Source organism: Sapajus apella, unplaced genomic scaffold, assembly GCF_009761245.1.
Source record: "Sapajus apella isolate SASKATOON/1434 unplaced genomic scaffold, GSC_monkey_1.0 scaffold110, whole genome shotgun sequence".
Taxonomy (NCBI): Eukaryota; Metazoa; Chordata; class Mammalia; order Primates; family Cebidae; genus Sapajus; species Sapajus apella.
Genome location: NW_022437050.1, coordinates 2,579,805 through 2,601,658, shown reverse-complemented (window position 1 = coordinate 2,601,658; position 21,854 = coordinate 2,579,805). Strand labels below are relative to the sequence as shown.

Below are 21,854 nucleotides of genomic sequence, written 5' to 3'. Positions count from 1 at the left end.
TCCTGAGTAGCTGGGATTACAGGCACACGCCACCATGCCCAGCTAATTTTTTTTGTAGTTTTACTAGAGACGGGGTTTCACCGTGTTGACCAGGATGGTCTCGATCTCTTGACCTCGTGATCCACCCGCCTCGGCCTCCCAAAGTGCTGGGATTACAGGCTTGAACCACCGCGCCCGGCCCATCGCCTTGGGTATTCTTTTATAGAAACACAAATGGACTAATACAGGGCCCAAACTAAAAAACCCAGCTCCGCAGGCCTGAGTGTCTGCACCGTTATCGAGCCCGTGGGTAATTCCCTGCCCAGCCACGCTCAGGAGCTTCGGCCTGCAGACCACGCTCTGCAGCAGGCGCCTGCTTGTCACCAGGCCCCTAGCAATTCTGATTCAGGGAGCAGGCAGATTACAGTCTGAGAGAAACACAGGCTCAGAAGGACACTGAAGGTCCTTCCAGCAATAAATAGGATTCTGCGGCCACTTCCCTCCCTTCCTCCAACTGCTGTGCTGGTAATTTGCCCATGTCACGGCTGTAATCCTCTCACATGGCCTGGGGATGGAGGAGAGGCTGGCACGAGCCCAGCACTGTCAGCGGTCAGCAGCTTTGTTGCTGGGGGAATGTCTGAGAATGTGGCTCCAGGGCCCTCCCCACCCCACCCCCACCTCCACTCCTTAGCTGTCCTCTTCCGAGCACCACCAGTCATTCATCCTTCTAGGAGCCTTGGTTGATCTAATTTGCTGAATATTACCACTGGCAGAGGCAGAACTCAGCCAGGAAGCATGAGCCAGGGCCCAGGAGGCTGGGTGGCCAGGACCTCACATGCCATTCTCCATTCTGTTCTCCATGCTATTACTCATCGTTAACAGATGGATGCAAATGAAATGGTACAGGAAAAACTGGGCAGGGCAGGCAGGCAGGCAACAGGCAACTCATGTCTAACCCCTGAATAACTGAAGGATTCACCAAATGCATTCTTCAAGGAACCAGGCCAAGAACTGCTTCCTGGGGACTTGTCTATTCAGAGCTAAACCCAAGGGGACACATTCTACATCCCTATATCCAGAGGTGCCCTAAAAGGTAATTACTAGGCCAGGCTTGGTGGCTCACTCCTGTAATCCCAGCACTTTGGTAGGCTGAGGTGAGCAGATCATGAGGTCAGGAGATCGAGACCATGCTGGCTAACATGGTGAAACCCCATCTCTACTAAAAATACAAAAAGTCAGCCAGGCATGATGGCATGCGCCTGTAGTCCCAGCTACTCAGGAGGCTGAGGCAGGAGAATCGCTTGAACCTGGGAGGTGGAGGTTGCAGTGAGCCAAGATCACGCCACTGCACTCCAGCCTGGGTGACAGAGCAAGACTCCATCTCAAAAAAAAAAAAAAGGAAATACCCTACTACCCTTCTTTCCTCTGCCCTTCCCTGCAATTTTTATCCATGCCAAAGGAGTTACAGGGAACTCCAAAGACTGCAAAAAAGAGAAGGCTTGTAGGTCACGTGCTTTCTCAGGGACGGGATACCCCCATATAGGACCTGAATTCAAGCTCTAGCTGTGCTGTCTCCTAGCTGTGTGGTAAGTGATGTAATAACACAGCCCATCTCACAGAGTTGCTGTGATAATGGACTCAATAGGCAATGTTTACTAATAACCAAGGCAAGATTTTAAAAGAATAGCTAACAGTCATTGATCATGGATTATACATCAAGCAAGATGAAAAATGTTTTATTCAATAGCAATTCCACACATCTGTACTGAGAACCCACTGTGTGACAGGAACTGTTCTCAGCACGGGAAACAGCATGATCAGAGCAAAGTCCCTGCTGTCAAGGAGCCTGCATTCCTCACCTACTGTAAATCCACCAATGACGTCAACATTGTTATTCCCATTTTACGGATGAGAAAACTGAGACTGGAGAACTTAAATAGCTTGGCAGGGTTTAAACCAGGAACTGTCTGGCTCCAGAATCTAAATTCATCACAACTTAATGATACTGCCCTCTGAGGGCTTAATCTGCACAATGCCTGACATGGAGGTGGCATTTAAGATCCGTTCTGCAGAAGGAAGGCGGAAAGGACTTGCCACTTCTCTTCCAGGGCTGGCTGCGTGTATCTGAGCCACCTCCTTCTGCCCCTGGCTCGCACCTCCCTAAGACTCTGCCCAACCTCTCTGCATCCCAGGGCCTCCAACACAGAAGGAAGCTTTAATGGTCTGGTCTATGCTCGTTTTACAGAAGAGAGGAATGCCCACCCAAAAAAGAGCTTGCTCAAGCTCACCTATTGAGTTAACGTTAGAGCCGGAGCAAACCCCAGCTCTCCTAACGTCCAGGCTGGTACTCTGGGGTATGCCCCTGACCACTCACCCCACTCCCAGGACTTAGCCACCTTTTGGATAGAGTAGGGCCTAGGGAGGGACCAGCTGGCCACGGCAAAGACAAGGAAAGAATTTAATGGGGAGAGGAAAACACAGAGATCACATAGCCAGGAAGTACGGAGCTAGCTCTTAAACGTGGATCCCTTGCTTTAGATGTTGAGCTTGTTCCAGGCCAACATGCACTCTTTCCCACACATTCTCCTGCATTCATTCTCAGTCTCATATTGTCCCTCTCTCCCTCTCTCCCAGAATCTGAGTCCAGGCACCAGGGTTAAGGTATAATTACAGCGAGCGAGAGCCCTAAGCTTTTGAAGGCAGAGTTGCTGTAATATAAGGGTGATCCATCAAATAGACCACTATGGATGATTTACTGTACACCTCTGAAAGACTTTCTATATAATGAAACCTGTCAGACATTAGTACAAAAGATATTATGCAACCATTAAAAGAATGAGATAGATCTATGCACACCTAAAACATAATGCTATGTTGGGAAAAAAACACTAAACTGTATGCATAGGGTAATCTCATTTGGATTAAATCTGTTCATATGGTATATACATATACATATATACACATATATACATACACACATACAAACACACAAACACAAAATTATGTATTTCAATTAAGGATACCTCCAACAGTAATTACAGATGGAGAATGGGATTGTTTGGGAGGGTAGGACAAGATAAAGAACTTTCACTTCTTAACGCTTGTATATTCCTGCATGATTTGAACATTTAACACTAAACTTGTATTAGCTATATAATGATAATTTTTAACAAAAAACAATTTTTTAAGTGAACAACTTACCAATTAGGTACACCTTCTGCTGATAGACAGTGAGCTACAGACACACACACAGCGTTTCCCAGAATATACAGGCTCAGTCAGAGACACCTTAACCCAGTGTAAACATTAAGAGAATGTCTTAAGCTTAGACAGGCTTGAGAGAATGACATTTGACATCCCCAGTGAGATGGGATGCCACATCTTTTTATTGATGTCATTTTTTTTTTTTGAGATGGGGTCTTGCTCTGTCACCCAGGCTGGAGTGCAGGGATACGATCTCAGCTCACTGCAACCTCTGCCTCCTGAGTTCAAACGATTCTCCTGCCTCTGCCTCCCAAGTAGCTGGGACTACAGACATGCACCACCACACCCAGCTAATTTTTGTATTTTTAGTAGAGACGGAGTTTCACCATGTTGGCCAGGCTGGTCTCAAACTCCTGACCTCCGGTGATCCGCCCATCTTGTCCTCCCAAAGCGCTGGGATTACAGGCGTGAGCCACCATGTCTGGCCTATTGGTGTCATTTACAAGTACCCATAGCTTCCAATCAATTCTCAAAGGGTCCAGGTCTCAAATAAGATTAGAGACATTATATTCCTGTATCAGTCCATTTTCGCACTGCTATAAAGAACTACTTGAGACTGGGTAATTTATAAAGGAAAGAGATTTAATTGACTCACAGTTCCGCATGGCTGGGGAAGCCTCAGGAAACTTAGAATCATGGCAGATGACAAAGGGAAAGCAAGCACCTTCTTCACAAGATGGCAGGAGAGAGGGAGCGCAGGGGAAACTGACACTTTTAAATCATCAGCTCTTGTGAGAGTTCTCTCACTATCATAAGAACAGCATGGGGAAAACCGTCCCATGATCCAGTCACCTCCCACCAGGTCCCTCCCTCAACACGTGGGGATTACAATTCGAGATGAGATTTGGGTGGGGATACAGAGCCAAACCATATCAATGACATATCTATGTTCTTTTTTTGCAAGGAATATTCCTAAAAAGGATATACAAGAAACTGGTAACAACGGCTATCTCTGGGAAGGAAGGAAATCTGGAAATCTAGAGTGAGAAAGAGACCTGTCTTTCACTGTACACTCTTTTGTACTTTTTTGAATTTATTTTTATTAAGATCATGTATTACTTCTTCAACTAAAATAACCTAAAGAACTGCTTTGGAGAGAAGAGGGGGCCTAGCAACCATCTAGAAGCTCAGCTGAATTCCTCGTTGTATCATTGGCCCTGAAGATCTCACTTGATATAAATTCTACCTATTTTCTCCAATCACAGGAGCATGTTTCCAGGACAGAAGAACAATCACCATGGAGGTTTTCCACTGCAGCAGTGCTTTGTGAGTTTTGTGAGGCACCTTGAATTTTGACGACATGCGTTTGAATGCTACTGCTGTTGCAGCTGCTCCTTCTCCAGGATCTGAATGGAACCACCTGGCATGAGTCTCCAGCTCTTAAATCAGTCCACCCACAGCCTTGGCTTCTTAAGGTGTGTGTAGTGAGAAGGATGGGAAAGTAAGGCAGGTGGATCTCACCAGACAGAAGTGTGCAAAACAGAAACACACAGACGGCTCACCAAGTACCCCCATCCCTGTCAGCACTGCTGCTGGAATGATTAACAAGAGGCCAAGCCAAGTTCCCACTGCTCCGGACTGAGGGGATAGAGGAAGACGCAGAGAGAAGCAGGTCACACCTGCATGTTCTTTTTCCTCCTTCTTGGGACAAACTTTGTTTACTTGCAGACTGCAGGTGGCGGTGGCTGGGCCTATAAATACGACTGTGAGGCCAGTTGGCTTGACTCAACCGGGTCATTTAAGCAGGGGGGATTTGGGGCCACTCTGTTATTGCTTCCCATCCAAATCCCATTTCCTGCCTAATTTCCTCCAGCCAACTCACCATGCAGCATCCAAATAAAGTCATGGCTCAATTTATAAACAGACAATTGGGACCTGCAGTGTGAGAAACCTTCGATCTGTATAGGAGCCTGCATAAGTCTCAGCATGGTTTCACTGATGTAAGATGAGGAAAATCCTTTATGTTTAAAAGTACTATAGTTACAGCAATAATCTCTACCATGCCTAATACTGATGTTCATTTTATTGATAAGGAAACTGAGGGCTCCAAAATTACAGTGCTGGTGTTCCCTCCACCTGTGTAGGGCATTGGCATTAGGAAGACACCAAATTTCAATTTGTTGAATGAAAAATGCAATAATTGAATGAATAAATCAATCAAGAGAGGAAGAGGAATCAATCAATCAATCAATTGAATGAATCAATCAATCTCCTACCGGCTCATGAAAGCCAAGCAAAAGCATATCTTCCCAATTCTGCCTTCAATAACATCGTATTGGTAGCTTTAAATTGATTACGGTGGGAGTATCTTTGCCAGCATATTGGCAGATGCTACGAATCAGGGCTTTTTCCTTTTCTTCCATAGAGCCAGTTTACACTAGGCTGAAGTGTCTCTCACTGAGCCTGTGTACTCTGGGAAACACTGTGTGTGTGTCTGTAGCTCACTGTCTATCACTACACAGAGGCACCACATAGTACAGTCAATCAAAACCCAGGCAATTAGTATATGCAATGAGATACCAGGTTTCTCAGATCATCATCCTTCTTCAAAAAAAAACAAAACAGGGGATATTGAGAGGGGTCTATGTAGACAACACTTATTACTTCACTTTCATTTATAGATCCTACTGCATGCAGGCTGGAGGAGAGAAACAGACATTTGAGATATACTCCATATTCTCAAGGAACACGCAGTCTCAGGTACAGACTATAATGTGCACACAAATCACTTGGGAATCTTGGTAAAATGCAGATTGAAATCCAGTAGGTCGTGTGGAACCTGAGATGCTGCATTTTGAACCAGCTCCCAGGTCAAGTTGATGCTGCCCATCCACAGACCGTACCTAGAGAAGCAAAGGCCTAGGAGGTCACTGCATGCTGACAGTATGTCACTGCAAGTTCTTAGGTAACATAGCTATTCACAAGCTGAATCCTCACAACCGCAGGCATATATTCTTTTCATCCGCATTTTACAATGAGACCATTGAGACCCAAGATCACCCAGCTGGTAAACTGCTCCTGGCTCAAAGCCAGGTAGTCTCACTCAGAGAAGGAAGGGTCACTCTCAAAAGTACACTCTAGTTGGAGCTTTTCAGTTGATTTTCTGTCTCGAAAATTATCCCTGCCTCTCCTTCCTCTACCTACTCTCTGTTCGTTAACCATCCATTTCCTATTTCGCCACCTCCAAGTACTTCTACAAAAGAAGAACTGAACAGATGTGGAACCAAATGCACAAACTCATCCATCCGGAGTGTATCAACTATATGTCTTCTTTTTTATTTTCTGTTGCTTTGACATCTGGTCTGGCTGACCGTAGAGGGACTGCCTTTTCCAGGGTTAGCTGATCCTAAAGATAATCAACAATTTCCTAGCTACCTTGCCTTTCAAATGGAAGCCAACCAATCCAGAGCCCGTACCCTAGCCATCTATTTTATGGGGCTCTCACCCTTTTGGCCACTATCTCCCTTCCCTAATCACCCCAGAACCAGGTACAGGAAAACTCAGAACAGAGAGCCCATAAACCCCAGAGCCTGCTGAAATTATACGAACTAACCAATCCTAAACCTGCTTACTCTGCCTCACCCATTCCTTCCTGCAGAAACCACAATAAGGGCTCCTGCTGACATTTCTCCAGGCTCCCTCTGCCTCCTGACCAACCCCAGTGCTTCCTGTGCTGCCCCCCATGGCATAGCTGGCCCCTACTTTTTTGGTGAGTATAACCATCTTTTCAATGGCAGTCATCCCCTGATTTTTTGGCCTTATCATATCTAAATAATAACAAAACCTATATTTTAAATATCAAGTTCACCTGGAAAGTTAAATCCCAATGGATTTGTGGATTACTTAGGCTTTCCCTTGCCCCTCCTCCTCCCAGGCTCAGCCCCTCTCTGGGGTGGCTTGCACACATTCTCAATGCTTCCCAAGGTCCTTGCCTTAGCCTTGTCTGCTTGTCTTGAAACTTCCATCCCTGGGGAGAGTGCCAGGTGCCACCTGCAGCCTCAGGGTCTCTTACCTAATTCCCCGGCAGGTGCTGAGCGTGACGCTGGACGGTTCTGTCTCCCTCACTGTGCCGTGGTAAAAACAGTGATCCTACCAAGGAGAAAGGAGGTGGTCAGCCCAAAGGACACTGATAAGCATGGCAACATTAATGTCTCAGAACAGTGATTGGTGATGCATGGCTTACTATATACCTACCCAGCCTTATAGCAGCTTACAACCTGCAACGAGCTCTCCAAGCCACCATTTCATTCGATTCCCATGATAATCCTGGGAGATGGGGCAGGGCAGATGTCCTTATCTCCATGAAGCACATGAAAAGCTGAGGCTCAAAGGAGCAAAGAGATTTGCCCAAGGTTTCCCTGCTGGTTGGGAAATCCAGAATTTTCCTAGTGCAGAGCTCTTTCCATGGCGTGATGTTGGCCACAGAAAACACTGATTCCTGAAAGAACCTGCCTCCCCAGCGATGTTATCTTTGCAATCCCTCTGCAGTGAGTTGAATAGAATCCCCCTAAAATTCACATCCACCTCAGAATGTGATTTTATTTGGAAATAGGCTCTTGTAGATGTAATTAAATTAAGATAATGTCATGCTGAGTCAGGCGCAGTGGCTCACGCCTGTAATCCTAGCTCTTTGGGAGGCTGAGGCAGATGGACCACATGAGGTCAGGAGTTCAAGATCAGCCTGGCCAACATGGTGAAACCCCATCTCTACTAAAAATACAAAAGTTAGTTGGGTGTGGTGGTGCACACCTGTAATCCCAGCTACTCGGGAGGCTGAGGCAGGAGAACCGCTTGAGACTGAGAAGTGAAGGTTGCGGTGAGCCGAGATGGCACCACTGCATGCCAGCCTGGGTGACAGAGTGAGATTCTGTCTCAAAGAAAAGGAAAAAACAAAACAAAAACAAAATGATATCATGCTGAATTAGAGAAGGTCCTAAATCCAGTGATTTGTGTCCTTCTAAGAAGAGGGAAGAACACAGAGACACACGCAGTAAGAGAAGAAGGCCATTTACAGATGGAGGCAGAGACTGGGGTGATGAAGCTCCAAGCCAAGGAACACTAAGCATAGCCAGAAGCCACCAGAAGCTAGAGGAGCACAGAATGATTCTCCCCAGAGGCTTGGAGGGAGTAAGCCCTGCCAACACCTTGAGCTTGGACTTCTAGCCTCCAGGACTGTGAGAAAGTAAAATTCCATTGTTTTAAACCCTTAAGTTTATGGTGCTTTGTTATAGTAGACAACACTCCCTTCTCTTCCACAGCTTTTTCAGCTCTTCCAGATCACACTTGATCTGGCACCTGTGCCCCTGAGGCCTGCTGCTGCTCTCCAGCCACGGTGTCCCACAGCTGTCAGAATTCTTCCATCACTACAAACAGCTGTGAGCACTACACCATGCTGGGCCCGGGCTAGCCCCAGGAGACACCATAATGGGCAAACAGAGTCACAGCTTCAGCCTTCACGGGGCTTATGGTCTTGTGAGGGGCAGTCATTAATGAGAAATCCAAACAGATGTAATTACAAACCAAAAGGAGGGGCTTGAAATAAACATTTCAGGTGGTGGCAGAGTGTTTTATAAGTCAGGTAACCATAGAACTTAGGAAGCAAATACGCACTGTTGAGCATGCTAAAGTGCTAAACCAGACAGACGGGCATGAAATCAGGACCGTCTCCAACAAATGGAGGAGTAACAACAAGAGACACGTTCCTAGAGGCTTCCTCCCAAATAGGTCAAGAGAGATACACTGGTCAGAACAAAGAGAAGGTAAAACCCTCAGGGGACAGCGGGCTCTGAAAAGATTTCAAGAGGGATAGATGTAAACCACATGGTTGCAGCCACGGAAGCTTTCTCTTTTCCCCCATCTCAGGACCATGCTGCTTGCCGTTGCTTCTTTGTCCCCACCAGACAGGGATGTGACCCAATCCTCAGCTACCCCATGTGTCTGTATTCTCTGGCTCCACCTCCCTCCCAGCTCTCAGCCTGAGTATAGATAAATAATTAAATTCGAGCATTTTGGCATAGCCAGGCCAGATTTAAATCCAAGCATAAGCAATTGTACAACCTCTCTCTGACCTTCAGCGTCTTTAGCCTCTGCCCCCCAGAGTGGTGGTAAGAATATTGTATATAAAGGAGCTAGTAGAGTACCTGGCCCAGAGTGGCAGGCAATAAACATCGGCAACCATGTAATCATGCAATTCTCCTTTAACAAAGAATACGGGCTCAAGGGACCTGGAAGCTCTCCAAGAGGCTGAATCCACAGCCCTAGCTGTGCCATCTCTCCATCCTATCCAGCCAGCCATGCAGCCAAATCAAAGGATACAGGCCAAGCTGACACTCAGTGCGGCCTTGTTCTCCAGACCACAGGTGCCCTTTCATCTGCAGGCGATCCATCTGCCAGCGATGTGGCTCTCCTGCCCATTCAAGCTCAAGCAGTCAGGAGGATGGACAGAGCCAACCCCTAGCTTTGCATCAAACTCTTCTAGACTTTAAACAAGTCAGATGCCCCCCTTGAGAGGAGCACAAAGGAAAGTCACTGTGCTGTGATTATGAAAGAAGGCGTGGCAGGCAAAACCCTCCTTCTGGCCAGGATTCCAACTGCTTTCAAATGCCAGCCTATCATGTGGCTTCTCTATCTGTCCCTGGGATCTGGGATTTTGGAGGGCCCTCATGAACACTCAAGTCCTGAACCTGGTCCTTAGAACTCAACAGGGAAGCCACAAACCCCGTAGCACAGGATTATTCATGGGAAGAAAAGGGGCTGGGCCTGTGTGGGTTAAATGGGGCTCAGAGAAGTTGCAATGACAGAGAATCAAGGAGTTCAGAAATGTTTATCAGCTACAGTTTCAAAACGCTGGTTAATAGAAAGAACAGAGGCCAGGCGCGGTGGCTCACACCTATAATCCCAGGACTTTGGGAAGCTGAGGCAGATGGATCACAAGGTCAAGAGATTGAGACCATCCTGACCAACATGGTGAAACCCTGCCTCTACTAAAAATAAAAAAAATTAGCTGGGCGTGATGGTGCACGCCTGTAGTCCCAGCTACTTGGGAGGCTGAAGCAAAAGAACTGCTTGAACCCAGAAGGCAGAGGTTGCAGTGAGCTGAGATCATACCACTGTGACAGAGTGAGACTGCGTCTAAAAAAAAAAAAAAAAAAAAAAAAAAAAAACAAGAGAGAAAAAACTGAAACCCAGAAACCCAGAAATGGCTGTGAAGAATCCCCGCACCTCTTCCTATCTTTAAGTGGATGCGAAGAGTGTTCATAGCTGTAGTGCTCTTAAAAATTGAGCACCTGACTTCTGTAACATGCTTTACAATTTACAGAGCTCTCACATACACTATCTCATGTGACGATAACACCTACAACTTACTATTAATAACAATAAGAGGTCAGGTGTGGTGGTTCACACCTGTAACCCCAGCACTTTGGGAGGCTGAGGCGGGCAAATCAATTGAGGCCAGGAGTTTGAGACCTGCCTGGCCAACATGATGAAACCCCTATCTCTGCTAAAAATACAAAAATTAGGTGGGCGTGGTGGTGGGTGCCTGTAATCCTAGCTACTCGGGAGGCTGAGGCGGGAGGATTGCTTGAATCTGGGAGGCAAAAGTTGCAATGTGTTGAGATCACGTCACTGCACTTCAGTGTGGGCGACAGAGTGAGACTGGCTCAAAAAAACGAAAAACAAACAAACAAACAATAAGAGCTAACATCTAACCAGGCATGGCGTCTTATGCCTATAATCCCAATACTTTGGGAGGCCAAGGCAAGAGGATCACTTAAAGCCGGGAGTTCGAGGCTGCAGTGAACTACGATCACATCACTGCACTCCAGCCTGGGGGACATAGCCAGGCCCTACGTCTAAAATGAAAGAGCTAACATCCACCCAGCTCTTATTGCTTGGTAAACAACTTAGGCAGATTTTTTCCTTTGATTCTGACCAGTCTTATGAGGTAGATATTATTATTGCCATGTCCTAAAGGAAGGAAATTGAAACAGAGGTTCTAAGTCATTCACAAGGTGACACAGCAAAGTGGAGGCTGCAACCCCAGCAGCCTGTCCCTAAGCTCCATCCTCTGCCTCTCCAAGCAGTAGCAAAGGAGGAACTTGGTTTGTCACACTTCTTGTCCCCAGCTTCTCACAAGTTCTAGCCTACGCCTTGCCACTTACTGGTTATTTGGCTTGGGCAAATTACTTTTCCTCTTCTCCTCTCAACTGCCTCATCTGTAAAATGTGGGGCTGGAAGAGATGTTTATGAATTCCTCTAAAAATCAGTGATTCACCTTACCCTTCCACAGCCCTGCGAGTCAGATATCAGCATATCCAATTTACAGATGAGAAAACAACACTAGTGTGGTCAAGGGCAAGGGGGTTGTTTAAAGTCCTATAACTAGTTAAAGCCAAGATGATAACCCTGGCTTCAGATTGCAAACCCTGTCACGCTTTCTGTTAGAACATATTCACAGACCCATTCCCCCAGCCACCTGACCTAGATGGGTCTGTAGCCTAAAGGCCTGGCTGATGAGTCTTGAAAGGTTCCCAGAACTCCAGCTACCCCAGGCCAAGTTTGGTAGTAGAGTGCAGTCCGCAACATTCAGGTCAAGGGCGGCTCAGTGGTTTATTCCATTCCCATTTTTCATTGAGATCTCAGCTCCCAAATGAGAACTCCATGGGCCTGGGTGGGAGCTTTGCAAGAGTCTAGTAGCAGGGGATGTAAAAAAAACAATGAGTTGTCCTCCCACGGTTCAGTTAGGATGTGCTTCAGTCAACGAGACCTTCTGGAAGGAGGGGATTCTGGGGATGAGGGGGGTTCTCTTCCAATTCTCTGTTTCTGAAAGGCCATTACAACATCTCTGCCTAATGCACAAGCTGAGAGCACAAAGAACAAGGAAGGACCAGTCATTAAGTCATTGCATTCCTCAGCGTCTCAGCCTTATGAGGCCACCCCGAGGGGGCTTTCATAGCAGAAAGCATGAGCTCATGGCAAATTTGTGGACTGAGACCCATTCTTGAGCTGTGGGTATAGAAGTGGCAGGATCCAAACTCAGAGAAGGGTGTTTGAAGGAGGCTGTCATGGCCAAAGGCCTTCTAGACATGCCTGTTCCCCCATCCCACCCTGCTCCTAGAGACAGAGAACAGAGGTCTCGTGAAGAGAGGAAAAGCTTTGACCAAGGGGCATTGAAGAATATGAAGTCACAGCTGGACAGCCTCCCTGGGGATGAGAAGACACAGCCCAGCTTTGCTGCAGGCACTGGCCACACTACCAACTCTGTCCCCATCCAGGACAGTCTTGGTGAAGAAGGCAGCGCTGGTCTTCACAGCCAGCCATATAACACAGCCCCTGAGCTACCCGGTTGCTATGCTTCAGATCTCTCAGATCTATCAAAAACTGTGGCCGGGCACAGTGGCTCACACCTGTAATCCCAGCACTTTGGGAAGCAGAGGTGGGCAGATCACCTTAGGTCAGGAGTTCAAGACCAGCTTGGCCAACAGGGTGAAACCCCATCTGTACTAAAAACACAAAAATTACCCAGGTATGGTGGCAGGTGCCTGTAATCCCAGCTACTGGGGAGGCTGAGGCAGAAGAATCGGTTGAACCTGGGAGGCAGAGGTTGCAGTAAGCTGAGATCGAGCCACTGCACTCCAACCTGGGCGACAGAGACTTGCCTGTCCTGTATCTCTTTCCACATCCAGGGGTAATCTGGTGAACTAATCTGAGCTGTTAATGACTGAGTGGCTAGTGTTATCTTGCTGGACACTTGCACTCCAGCAGGGATATTTTAAAGAATGGGCCCGGTAGAATACTCAGGTTCCATGGGAGGCTGCTGGAGGCGTCCTGAGACAGAGGGACTTCTGCTGTTCTCCACACCACACCTCCCAGTCTGTACTGTGCCTCAGTAGTCCACTATGTCCTGCCCCAAAGGCAAAGGCCACCGTTGCTCCTGTCGGCATGCATCTTCCCTCTTCACCCCATCTCACCAGCCCAGATTTTGAGAATGGTCATTCGAATCCAGGGTTTCTCAACTTGGGAACTATGGAGATTTGGGGCTGGATAATTCTATTGTTTGCGGGGGGTGGTGTCTGTCTTATGCATTGTAGAATACAGACGCCAGTAGATCCTCCCTGCCAGTCATGGCAATCAATCAAAACTGCCTCCAAACATTGCCAAGTGTCCCCTGGGGTCAGGGGAGCACCATTGGTTCTCCTGGTTGAAAATCAATGTTCTGAGCCTACAAATTCCAATAGGCATCCCTGTAAGAAGAGCTAGCCACCATGAAATGTGCATGATTCACTACCTAAAATGTCTACCAGTGGAGTGTGGTAAAGCAAACTGACATGTAATGATCTGAAAGACCATTTTCTAAATGAAAGATCTTTGACGTTGTGTAAACATCCCTACTCAAAAACAACTTTAAGGGAAAAAATGTCCAATATGAAGATAGAAGCAAATTAAGAAAATCTTCATAACTTAAAAATCACATTGAAATAGCAGACTACAAAATGTATGCAGTGATTACAACTCTGTAAATGTTACACATCCATTTAAAAAGGAATAATCAAATGTCTAATTGGATGAGAAGACAGGATTATCAGTAAGTCATTCCTTTCACTACAACTTTTGTTAATATGTAGGTAATTAACATAAAGCAAAGAACATGTATGTTTTACAATAATCTGTATCAGTTGTAATCAGATGCAATTACCGTAAAATATTCTATATTTCTTTAGCCATTTTAGTCAGCAAAGGAGGAGGAGGAGCACCTATGAAACATCAAATACATGTTTTGCTTCTCTTGTTTGCTCCCTTGTTCTAAGCTTGGGGAAAACGCTTCCTTCAGAGGAGGGACCAACTCCATCAGGCATCTCCTCTGTCCCTAGGAGTGGTGCTGGGAGAGGACAGCTGCTGGACAGATGCTTGTGAACCTGAACTCACCTCTGACTTCAGTGTGGTGGTTTGAGGGTTGCCACTTGAAGTATAGTGGGTTTCTGTGTAGGAAGGAGCAAAAAGTTGCCTGCAAAAAATAAAAAGAGACATTATATCTAAGTGGATGAATTCCATCTCCTAGCAACAACTATTGATTTTAACTGAACCGGCAGGACTATCCCAAGCATCTCCAAGCAAAAGAAACGGGCAGCCACAAGGGGCTAAGGGGCAAAACGGAAAACCAGAAGAAGTTTGTTATTAATTTTATATTTAACGTAAATTAAATATAATTTATCATCGCTGTGGGAACATCACTCCAACTAAACGGAACTGACAGAACTAAAGCAATGATTTAATGTTTGTCTGGGTCCTGGAAAACACACGTGCAAACACAGGCAAAATTTCCCAGGGCCTATGAGCCCTATTGTGCACCTTAGTTGATTTTTCCAGCACTGGATCTACCAATTTTTAGTATCTGCAGACCAATTTTTCTTTAAGGGAATACCTCTTCTCTGATGCATATTTTGGTGAGATTGTCAATCAAGGTGTCCTACTTGGCCCTGGCCAGAGGGTGACCCGTGTTTCAAGTGAAGCCGGTGGAGGGATGCTGCCAGGTCTGAACAGATGGAAGCGATGCATCTGTTCCTCTGTTCCTGCTACAGGGGTTCCCTAAGCTGCTGTTGCCTGCTGTTTCTGACACCTAGCGGTTCAGGTTTCCCGAGACCCGGTAATTCTATATGTTACCCCTCCAATAAGTTCCTTTTTTGCTTTTCTAAACTTGGACATTGGTTTCTTTCTTGCAACAGACCCTTTGAAATAGAGGTTAAGAATCCCTCACCAAAGGCAAGGCAATTCCAAGAAATGTTCTTAGAATTTTCTCTAAAAGTTAAAAGAATAATGTAAGAGCCAAATGGATGTTTCAACTATTAATAGTTCAGCCACATTAAAGGCAGGATTGATCCACAGAAAGTCAAGGTTGGCCGGGCGCACTGGCTCACGCCTGTAATCCCAGGACTTTGAGAGGCTGAGGCAGGCAGACTGCCTGAGATCAAGAGTTCAAGACCAGCCTGGTCAACATAGTGAAACCGTGTCTCTACTAAAAATACAAAAATTAGCTGGGTGTGGTGGTGGGTGCTTGTAATCCCAGCCAGCTACTCGAGAGGCTGAGGCAGGAGAATCGCTTGAACCTGGGGGGCGGAGGTTGCAGTGAGCCGAGATGGTGTCATTGGACTCTAGCCTGGGTGGCAAGAGTAAGACTCCGTCTCAAAACAAAAAACAAAAACAATTGGAGAAACAAGCGCCTGTTGTTGGTGGTGATTATCTTAGGGGTTGCAGAAGATGTTCACAATGTAAGTTGCATATTTCTGAAGTTGGTTGACTTTTAAATTAACTATCAGAGAGGTGTTTTGAAAACTAAAAATCTAATTTAAAACAGCTCTTAAAAAGCAGAAAATGTAGGCTTAGGCCAGCACAGACAGCCAAAGAAATCTTCAGGGATAAGTCAGGTCTTGAAAGAGGTGACATTTCCCAGCAAGAGAGGGTCATCGTAGAGGGTCTCTAAAATCCCTCTAGAGTCACTTCCAGCTTTAAGTTCCGGGACCTCTCCGATCTCCCTCTATCCCCATTGTAAGATCAGAAGGCAAATGCCACAAGAATTGTCTCCTATACTACATTAAGGCCTTCCACATCTTGCCTTGGACAAGAAGAAAAGAAGCCCAACAGGAAAATGTAAAAATGAAGCAAAGCACGAACCCCAGCTTGGTGAAGAGAAATTCTCATTCACACAGAGACTTAGGGTCAGTGGCTAACTTGCAAGAATCTGTCTCCCAGTCCTTTCTCTTTCTCCTTAGCATCTGACTAGCCCAAGAGTCCAGGGAGGAGTCACCCATTTGTCTGGGTGAGAAAAACTGTACGCCTCATGAGGGGAGTGGCCAAGCAGTTTTGCTCACTGGTTTATGTCAGTGCTTAACGTTTGTTCAGTGAAAAACCCTCTTAACTAATTAGCATGGTCTGGACACTGGAAAACTGAAGTTTTGATTCCAGCTCTGACATGTACTGGCTCTATAGCCATGAACAACTAAATGCACGTTTCTGAACCTTTGTTTCCTCCTACGCAAAAATAAGAACAATATGCTCATTTGATAGGGCTGTCATGAGGATCAAATGACACAATAAATGTAGCAGGCTTAATGCTATGTTTGGTACAAAGCGGAGCTGGGTAAAAGTTAGTGACAACCATTATTGCTTTCAACAGGCATTATGACAGAAGAATCCAGGAAAACGGATGGAATTCAACGGTTTCTTCTCTCTAACTTTCCCCAGCCATGATCTCTCCAGTAGTACATTACTTAAGAGAAGTGGTAAAATGCAGTTTGCTCATTCCTACAGCCCATTTCCTGGGTCTGCTTTCACAGATGGCGCCATGTACAACTGGTTAGGAGTTTAGAGTTTAATGGTGCCAGAGGGGAGATGTGAATTTTCCCACAGAAAATGCGCTCCTGGTAAAAACATTCCCAGCCTCTTCTGAGTCTTAGCAAGGGAGAAAAAAAATCATCCATCCAAGGACATTACCCCATCATTTTAGGACTCTCCGAGCCTCAGCACTGAAAGGAATCCTAGAAATTATATAGTCAAATCCCAACTACACTGTAAGCTCTCCAAAACAGGGAGCTTGGTGTCTTTGAAGGCTTCTCCCCAGCCCCCAGTACCTAGCAGGCAGGCAGTACATGTGCATTCTGTGAATGAGTGGATGAGTGAATATTAACTCGCAAACAAATGAATGAACCTTCTATCTAGTGCAGCAATCTGCCAGACAGTCATTTGCCACTGGACACCTCCAGGGACAGGGAGCTCCCGAGACTATCCACTCCATTTCTGACTACATATAGTAGTTAAAATGTTTACACTAGATGAAAAACTATTCCTCTGTCCCTGGCACCCACAGGCCTTCATTCTGGTCTCTGAAACTACATAAAACAATCCGCTTTCCTCTTCTACCTAATCATCCTTTCTGAAGCAGCAGTATCAGCATCATCTAGAAACTAGTTAAAAATGCAAATTGTCGGGTTCCACCCAGACTCATGAATCAGATAGAAACTCTAGGGTTGGGGTCCAGCCATCTGTCTGAACAACTCTGCAACTCCCCCAGGTCAGGTCTATATATGCCCATGTGTCCAGGTGCTGCTCTTACGTCCAAAGGATGCTGCTATCCCACAGAGAGGAGGGTACATGGCCACTGAGCAGCCCGGCTCCGCCCAGCTGCCCCATTCTCTGACCACATCTTGTTCTCATCTCCTCCCTGACAAGGGGCTGGCTCAGCAGACCCGCAGGAAGCCGTCTCTCACCACTGGATTGCATTCGAATTTTCAGGAAATGACTTGTGAGTGATGTGCATCCAGGAAGAGAAAGGACTGTGCAAGATTTCCCATTCCGCCCACTCCTTCTTTCTAGCTTTAATAGAAAAGTGATTTCTGTTGTACCCCGCTGCCTCCTGCTCTGTCTGCTGCATGCTTAGGAGCCCACAGACAGGCAGAAATCAGTAGGACACTCTGCCACGTCTCGGCACCAACGTTAACAGTAGCCAGCACTACAATTGAGCAAAATCCAGGTCATTTAGATCCCAAAGTCCCTGAGCAAAATCTGTATCTTCAGACTCCCATCTAGGAAAATAAGCTACCCCCAAATACTGGGCATAAAACATTAGGTCACTCTCTAAGAAAGAACTGGAACCTGTACAAGCAGCCAGGCGCCGAAAGTACATTGCAGCCTGAAAACAGCTCGGACCCGTCGCACCTAAGGCTCGGAAGCTTCAAACTCAGGACAATTCCTTTAAGCTCTACTCATTGTCAGACAAAATTTCAAATGCCTCTCTATGCTAAAACACCCCCTAGAGAGGAAGGAGCAGTGACACCAAAATGAATTTGCAAAGCATCTTCTGGGAGCTCAAACTGTCTTCCTCTTGCTTCAGATAAGCAAACCAGTGAAGATAAAGTGATAACAATTTCCAAATTACCTTGAAAAATACCCTTCTGCAGACAAGCTCAGCATAGGTGAGCAACACCCTGCTCATATAAGCAGCAATTTTTGCTGACACCTCCTTTCCCTGGATCTTTCTCTATCTAATTCTTTCCTGATGCCTTGGGAGGTCCTGATCTGCTGGTGTCTCTTATTTCACCAGGAGGGTCTTCATCCTGCCTGTGTTAGTAACAATGTTCTCACCATGCGACAGCGCAGCAGCTTCACAACACCCGGAAAGACTGTTAAAAAAATACAAAATCCCCTCCCTTCTCTAGGGAAGAATTAACAAATCCGCATTTTAGTTTTTTTTTTTTTTTTAGATGGAGTCTTGCTCTGTCATCAGGCTGGAGTGCAGTGGCGTGATCTTGGCTCACTGCAACCTCCGCCTCCCAGGAATCAAGCAATTCCCCTGCCTCAGCCTCCTGAATAGCCTGTCTACCGTTCTCCGGACTTTATGGGAAGAATGTGGCTTTGAAAGATGTACTGTTTACAATTAATTAGGGAAGCCCTTGTTCCACTCTGTAAAATCAGATGTTAACTTGTAAAAACTTAATAAGATACAAGAGAAATGCAAATATTTCCAACTAGTAGAAAAAATAACCTCAAAGGTTATGGTTTCACAGCTCCTAGGATATTAACTAGTTTTGTATCTAATTTAGCAATTTTATCTTGGCGTTCCTTTTTTCACTATCAAATACACACACTCCCACACAAATATGTCTTAGTTTCCCTTACCCAATTTTAAACCAGTTTTATCATCTTGCTGGTTCCCCCATTAATTAGATAAATAAAACTTGGAGAAGTGCTCACTATGCGTTTGTTTAAAAATTGTTTTCGCGTGAGCCACATAATCCCCCTCCATTTTCTAGACTGCAAAATGAACAAACTAATAATCACCATCAGTATCATAGCAATGCTCAGGATCAAATGAGAAAATACATTCAAATCCTAGCTCTTATAAGTCGTGTGAGTTCAGGCTGGTCAGTAACTTCTCTGTGCCTATGTTTTCTCATCATGAATGAGGAGAATGATGAAATCTACTTCATAGAGCTCCTGTAAGATGTTAGAATAGTGCCTGGCATATGGGAAGATGATATGACTATTTGTTAGATAAAATGAACAAATGTGAAAGAATTACTTGTAAAGTAGAAAGTATTTGTGCTTTACATGTGTTGCTATCATTTTCTCCAACACTAGCTATATACACACTTGGCAAAATCTTGATCATTGCTAAATCTAGGTAATGGGCATCTGAGGTTTGTAATACTAGTCTCTTTCCTTTCGGGTATGTTTGTAAACTGACAATTTTTTTAACTTATATAGGTGATACGATGCAAATCACAAACTACTCAGCCTCAGTTTCCCTTTCTAACAGAAATGGCAATGCCCAGGGCAGACAGGCACTGGAAAGTGTCTCTGAACAGTAGAGTGCTATTCTGCTGTCATGGCCTGTGCCAGTCTATCTTTGGGACCAAAAAAAATTCAGTGAGTATTGTTTTGTTTTCTAAGATGCTGAAGGAAAAGCAGGGAAGAGACAGCCCGAGTGGCTTCAGAATCAAGATTTCTGCATCAGTACTCACTCCACCTCTGACTCCAAAGGAATGGAAACAAACCAACATGCCAAAGGCATGGCCCCAAAGCCAAATAAGGGCCTGATGAGTCCAGGGGCCTGCAGACAGACACATTCCTTTCTGAGGGAACAGAAAGGCCAAGGAAGGGGAAACTTTGAAGGTTGTTCCTAGTGTAAAAAATTGGGACCTCCTCCTATCCAGGGACTCCCATGAATAAGTACAATCATTGCCAGAGGACCAGCTTGGGAAGCAACACTCCAAAGGCAAAATGGAGCCATGCAGAAGCCTGGCAAAAGGCCAACACTACTCAGTATGTTTTCTTTAACCTCCTATTAAGGAAGTTTCCAAACAATGTGTTAAGTCAACACTCCCTGTCACCAACCACTTCCCATGACATCTTCTCCCAGTCCCCACAAGACCTGGCACCCTTCCGACCAGTTTCTGGTCCTGTGTTTTGCTTTTTATGTTATATACCAAAGGATGTTTGGATGAGCACCACTGACTCCTTTGGCAGCAGAGTCTTTATTTAATCCTCCTCATGCCTCCTGCTCGGCTGCCTCTATGAAGATGGATCACCTCTCTGCACAAATAGAGCTGACTTCTCGGGATCAGGCAACTCAACTGGCAGGGACCTGAGGGGCCCTCAAAATGGCTCACCCAAGAAGAATTCACAAATTTGTTTTCCAGTGTCCTGAATTATTGGAATTAGATAAGAGCAGTTCGGGGAAACAAGGTGCTACCTTTAGTATTTCTGAGAAAAATTTAAGAGCGAACATGGTGAGGAGGAGCAACTTCTCTAGCAACCAGTTTTTGGTAAACAACCACAGTGTTTATCAGATTAGCCAATACCACAGAAAAACCTACAGGGAAGGGCCAATGCAAGAGGGTATGTGGAAGCGGCCAATTCATAAAGAAAAACGGTGCAGATAAGACACAGGGGAAATGAAGAGAGGGACCCTCTGCGATCATTGGAGCTGTGAGAATATGCTTAGAAAGAAGAGAATAAGTGGACCACTCCCTGAAACAAACAAACAAACATAACACAGGTAGGTGAGGACCACAAACCAGCCTGCTAAATGTAGGTGCTTAGCCCTTTTTAGCCTCTGATTAAAAACTTTCATAAACCTGCCCAATGCTTCCTAGCATACTAATGCATATACCACACCCAAAGCATGAGTCAAGGATGTCAGAACTTGGAAAGCCCTCCTAGATCGTAGTGGATACCTACTGTTGGAGCCTGCCCAGCATCGATGCCACCTTCTAGAGACAACAGTGGCCCGATTGGCATTTAAAGAAATACTCCCCTCTCATTGCATTGCTGACTAGGGCACCTGGAGTCAGTCAAGGTCCCTGCCCTTGCCTGGCCAAATGACTGGTTCCTGATATGCCTGGACAGTCAGATCTCATCTCGGAATTTTAAGACGATAATATATGAAGGGATCGTCTATTCATTCTGGGATCTCTACCTTTCCAAACCTTAGTTCTTCAACTTTTCCCTCATTCTATGTGTTGCCCTATGTCTTTTCCAAAGAGATTTTTGAGGAGAAGCGAGGGTTAGTGTGTAAGCTACAGAGTCTACTGCAATGAAACATTATTTATATATCACCCTCTTTGCCCAACCCTGCCCTCCACTTTTACAGATGAAGAACGAAAAAGAGCAAAAGCAACTTGCCCAGCATCACACAGTTGTATTTTGTTTCTAAACCCATCATCTCAATAAACTACAGTAAGCTAAATGTTAGTGGTAGACAAGCCAAGAGTTGGGCCATCCAGACACACCCAGAAGGCAAAGAAAGGCTGTTCATGCCATCTCATGAATAACTGCATATTCAGCAGTGTCATGTGGTACAAACTGCAGGGCACATGGCATCGGGAGACCAGAGTTTCTCACAGCTTGATTTCATCACTATTTGCTGGTGGGGTCCCTGGTCAGGACGCAGTACGTTTCCTGAGCATCAGGCCCTGCACCTGCAAGCCCCCTGGCTCATTCCACAAATATTTATGGAGGTCAGTGATGTGCAGGCCCTGTGCTAACGGACGGGGCTTCAGCAGCCAATGAGGCAGATCTGGGTTTCCTGCCCTTCTCCTAGCTTGGCACCTGCAGCT

The 21,854-nt window shown here is 45.7% G+C and overlaps 1 protein-coding gene across 2 annotated transcripts in view; it reads right to left on the bottom strand.

The window, feature by feature from the left end:
- ADAM19 (ADAM metallopeptidase domain 19) overlaps nt 1-21,854 on the bottom strand; it is a 99,570-nt gene that overhangs the window by 48,395 nt on the left and 29,321 nt on the right. For both annotated transcript variants that reach the window (XM_032259554.1, XM_032259553.1), the window contains exons 4-5: nt 14,170-14,248; nt 7,256-7,332 (exon numbers count right to left, since the gene is read on the bottom strand). In XM_032259554.1, coding sequence (XP_032115445.1) covers nt 7,256-7,332; nt 14,170-14,248 — 156 coding nt within the window. The remainder of the gene's footprint in view (nt 1-7,255; nt 7,333-14,169; nt 14,249-21,854) is intronic.